Source organism: Lotus japonicus, chromosome 5 (assembly GCF_012489685.1).
Source record: "Lotus japonicus ecotype B-129 chromosome 5, LjGifu_v1.2".
Taxonomy (NCBI): domain Eukaryota; kingdom Viridiplantae; phylum Streptophyta; class Magnoliopsida; order Fabales; family Fabaceae; genus Lotus; species Lotus japonicus.
In genome coordinates, this window is record NC_080045.1 from 34477439 (window position 1) to 34482632 (window position 5194).

Here is a 5194-nt window from a genome sequence, read left to right on the forward strand (position 1 = left end):
CTAAAGCCACCCATAAGTTCTTTTAATAGTTTTCCACATTATAATGAACAACAAAAATTGTGAAAAGCAAATGAAATTTTTGTCTGAACAGTAAAAAAATGAGTACATTTATTTGTACATAACAAATCTTTTGCTACTAAGTATTAAAAAGTATAAAAAACATCTGCATCTGCATTCATATTCAACATGCAGAATTTAGAAAATAAGTATTCCACTATGTTAAAAAATCTGAGTTCATTTATTCACCAATAACACAGATTTTACTCTAGGATCATCACTTGTATTAAATGCTACTACAAAGTTAGCCAAAACACTCAAGATATAACAAAAGAACTAAAAACCTTTCAATTTTCCCCGAGATAGATTGCATCACCCCTTCTAGTCTCATTTTTTTAACAAGCATAATAATAGCTTCGTATTTTGTTTCAAAGCCTCTTAAGAATTATCTACACCGCCAAATTTGGAATGCCTTGCATAGATTTGGACATTCAATATCATGGCTTCGTAAGTCTTAAAATTTGAAATATAAAATTTAAATAGCATATCTTCATACCTTGCAAATAAATCATGTTGATCATATCCATATATATATCTTACTCTAGTTTTTAACTGATTAGTTATAGAAAAAGAATAAAAAATTACGGTATTTATCTAGAAAGTAACAACTCCCCCGGGATAGGGGAAATAAAAATTTCATAAAAAGTGAATGATTCCTAAACTTTCCAACTTTTTTTAAACTACTCAAATATCAAATATTGCTACATCTTTTCATTTATCTTTCTTCTCCATCATAATAATTTATATCCACAATCAATTTAAAAAAAAAGTGGAAATGATATCAATTAAGTGATATCTAAATTACATTATGCTGACATTACACTCATATTTCACACTACATCTCAATTTTGGGTCCAGACAATTATGAACTATATAAATTTAAACTTGTTCATCTCTCAACATCAGCTATGATGAAAGAACTGACACAAGACCCACCAGTGATTGTTAATTGTGTAAATGTAATGGTAACTTTTTTTTGTATTTTATGGCTGCAAGACAATTTGCATAATTGTGATAATTAACAAATGAACCACAATAGTGATAATTAACTACACTCTGCAATTGTACAATAATAGACGCATAATACCTATATTGTGGTTCCTAATAAAATCAAGAGTCACTTTGTAAATAGACCTATGATTGAGTCACTCTACCACAATTGTTTGAACCGCCAATAGCATTACTTTTTTTAAAGGACCAGCAACAGTTAGGTGAACCGCTGTAAGGTATATTTCCTTATTTCTCTAATTTTTTTGGGTGATTTGAAATTTAAATTATAAATTATATTTAAAAATAATATTTAATTTTTATTTAATTTTAAATATTTTAATAATACTTTTGCACGGATTAAAGTTCTAGTTTAATCGAAAGTTCGTCCATCCAAGACTAATATCCAAAACATATAATTATCCCAGGATACATAAACATAATCATATGCACATGGTATGTTCAAAACTTTAAGCTTCAAATCTGGAAGCATTATATGCAATCCAAAGCGCAAGACTCATGCATGCATAGTTCAGTGAGATAAATGTAGCTGCTTAATTGTTTTCCTTAGGCCTAATTTCTATTCCTTCAATAATGAGATAGGTACTAACATATACCATCAAAACACTCATCTGAACTTCTTCATCTTCTAGGCCTGCATTGAAGAACTCACCCATCTCAACCTCCAACCTGTCATCACTTCTCACACTCGGACCTTGTAATCTCTCGAATCGGCCGTGCGCCTCATCTTGCAATGAGTCTGGATTCAAACTGACCAATTTGGTAATGAAATCACCACCTACGGTGTTGATTGCTAACAACACAGGAACTTTATGTACATTAAAGGCATCAATATTCCTAAACACAAGATAAGATCCATACTGGGTATTCGGGGACAAGCAAATTTTGTTTATCATCCCACGAAATACAAGCCTCCGTACAATCCCAAGCATAGCAACCTCAGGAAACCTGTTCAAAAGTTTGCATAAGTTGAAAAGTTAAGGATACGAGAAAAAAAGTGTTTGCCTCACTAAAGGAGTATTTGTACAACAGTATAGTGTTGTAGATATACTAACTTTGATCTAGGGTAATATCAACTAACAATAGCTTAGTAAAAGAATAATAACTCTGATACTTTTCTTTTGATAAGCATATTAGTTGTGATTAGATTTTATCTTATCAAATAATTGATGCATTTAAATTTAAATATTTTACAGCTATGCAATTATATTAGAACCATATCTTACAACAGGAGAAGAAGGAAAAGAAGAAGTCATTTCTATAAACATCAACAAATCAAATTGAATATGCACGTTTCAATGATGCAAAATTTTTCGCAGGACAAATGTGTTTCAGTGTGAAGCTGGAATGCACATACACAAGTATCAAGTAAGTGTGCAGATTTAATGAAGTTTCTGTCGTAGCAGCTAAGAATGAGAGGATCCAATTAACTTTCTAGCCAATAAAGGAGTTGATCTTGTTGTTATTATTTAGAGGGTGCATTAATGTCTCACATTAACTAGAGGGTCACAACTTGTTTTTGGAGTGAATTCTATCTCTAAGGGTACTAAGGGGGTAAAGTGGCAATTGAGACAGCATCAACTATTACCCAAATTTATTATACTGCGAAGTTTTTAGGAGTTTGTTGGGTGAAAGAAAGAAATGACAAGCAGATCAAACAAAAGAAAACTCTAATGGTAAAATGACCACTTTTCAAGAGGTTTTTTGTTGAATCAACAAATTAACCTGGTGCCCAGTACATTAAATTAAGTTATAGGCATAGCTAAAAGTAATAAAAATATTCCAATGAACCAAAAACCTGACCTTGACTCTGGGAGCGTTGTCCAGCGCCAGTGGTGCTCATCGTCAACCAAAGCAATAGAGAGAGATCTGGCACCAAGCATGTAACGCTTCTTCCCACTCTCCATGTCCAATTGAAAGCTCTACATACATTTTAGATATTAAACAAATAAACGCCCAAATCTTAATAGAAAATCCTTAATCTAAGAAATTAAACAATCAGATGAGTTTGATGATGAGTACGTACCTTTTTACCATCGTCGATGATGACAGGGTGAATAGAGAGAGCGAGGTAGAGTGCTTTCTTTGAAGAAGCGTTGGCAAGAGAAGGAGATAGGGAAATAATGGAATGAAAATCAGAAGGAAGAAAGCGGTCCCAGACAGCGTCGGAATCAGCAGCAGAACAGAAGGTCTTGGAAACAAGGGAGAGCCTAGAAGCATCCTCTGGAGTGGTACGAGATAGAATAGATGCGATGCATTCTTCTGGCAAAGACTCCATTGTTTAGTTGTGTAAAATTAATTAACAATATATGAGTATATATATACATAATAATTAAAGTTTCAAAAATATATATAAATATATTAATGAAATTCAATTTAGGTAATATTAATAAAAATTATTCTCAAAATATCTGAATGTTTGACTATCATTAAGCTTTTCCGTCTGGTCTTTGATAACTTTAACACACTTTAACCATCAAGTCAACATGATGAAGGAGAATAATTATTAGAATAAATTGAATGTATAAATTCTATACCATAATTCATTCACATGTATATGGTAGTTTGTTATGCATTTGGAGTGAATTAATAAAAAATATAAATCAAATAATAAATTTAATAAGTAATTTAAGTAATAACTTATTTAATCATTTTCATTCTCTTCAATATGATGGACCTCTTTATGTGGTCATTTCATTGAGTCAATCATTTAATTATTTCCTAACAACAATATTAATTAATAATTATTTTATTTTAAAACTTTAAATATATCTAATGACACTTTATATTATAGAGTATATTAGTTTAAGTTTACACATACATTAAAGGCTTAATTACACTTTTGCTCCCCCAACTTTGGCCTTCCTGCGAAAATCGTCCTCAAACTTTAAAATTAGCAAAAAGCGTCCCTAATGTTTACACCCGGTTGCAAAATTGGTTTTCCGTCCAATTCCATCCAAAAACTAACGGAATATTCCTCAAAAAATTAATTAAAGAATTTAGTCTCTGAAACATTCATCATCTTCATATTAAAAACCCAGAAATTCATCATGTTCATCCCATTTTTCCTTCATCTTCATATAAATGAGTAAATCAAAATTAAGCTTTCTCATCCAAAAATCACAATCCTATATATCAATAAGAAAAATTATTATAGAATTAGAACATATATGTTTATGTCTCAACAGAGAAGAGAGGAAGGGGATGAGTTCGACTTATCTCAATTTCCCCAAATTAACCAAATTCCCAATCCATCAAATTAGGGTTCATCTGCTCATTTTCTTCCCGCTTCTGTTATGCTTCTCTTCTTCTTCTTCTTCTTCTTCTTCTTCTTCTTCTTCTTCTTCTTCTTCTTCTTCTTCTTCTTCTTCTTCTTCTTCTTCTTCTTCTTCTTCTTCTTCTTCTTCTTCTTCTTCTCCTCCTCCTCCTCCTCCTCCTCTTCTCTCGTTCTTCTTCTCGTCCTCAATCTTCTCGAAAAATCCTAACAGATCTGTGAGCCAAACAGAACACCGACCGAATTGCGAGACAATCGAGAGGGAGATCGAAGGGCAGAGAAAAAGGGTGGTGATTAAGGGGGCTCGATGTTGATGGGGTAAGGAGACGGTGACGAGGAGCGGTGGTCTCAGACACAGCGAAGGCGCTGCGCGAAGATGGAGATTCGAGCTGGTTTCACAACAACTATGTGAGAGTTGCTGCAATTAATGATGTTAGAGGTGTTGGGTGATTATTTGATAAGCATTGTTTTCAGTGGTTAGCTTCCCCACGATATTATTCACAAATTGAATGACTTGGTTCTAGTGTTTGTGATCATCTTCAATTGATGGTTGATTTGAGATCTGAAATTGATGTTTGGGGTGGGGTTGATGATTTTTTTGGTTTGCTTCTTGGTTTTCTAGAGAAGAATATGAAGATGATGATGAAGGTTCTTTGAAGAAGATGAACATTCATCAATTTCTAGGTTTTTGTTTTATTTTCTTATTTTTTATTTATTTTATCCCATAATTCGTTAAATATTGGATGGAATTGGATGAAAGAATTTTTGCAACCGAGTGTAAACGTTAGGGACGTTTTTTTGATAATTTTAAAGTTTAGGGACGATTTTCACAGGAATGCCAAAGTTGGGGGACCA

General features: G+C 32.6%; 1 protein-coding gene across 1 annotated transcript; it reads right to left on the reverse strand.

Annotated features, from left to right (window-relative positions):
* Positions 1-1598: 1598 nt before the first annotated feature.
* LOC130721257 (F-box protein PP2-B10-like) lies at positions 1599-3343 on the reverse strand. Its single transcript, XM_057572025.1, has 3 exons — positions 3092-3343; positions 2869-2987; positions 1599-2013 (listed from the first exon to the last, which is right to left on the reverse strand). The coding sequence occupies exons 1-3, from the start codon at positions 3341-3343 to the stop codon at positions 1599-1601; spliced, it is 786 nt and encodes a 261-aa protein (XP_057428008.1).
* Positions 3344-5194: the final 1851 nt, after the last annotated feature.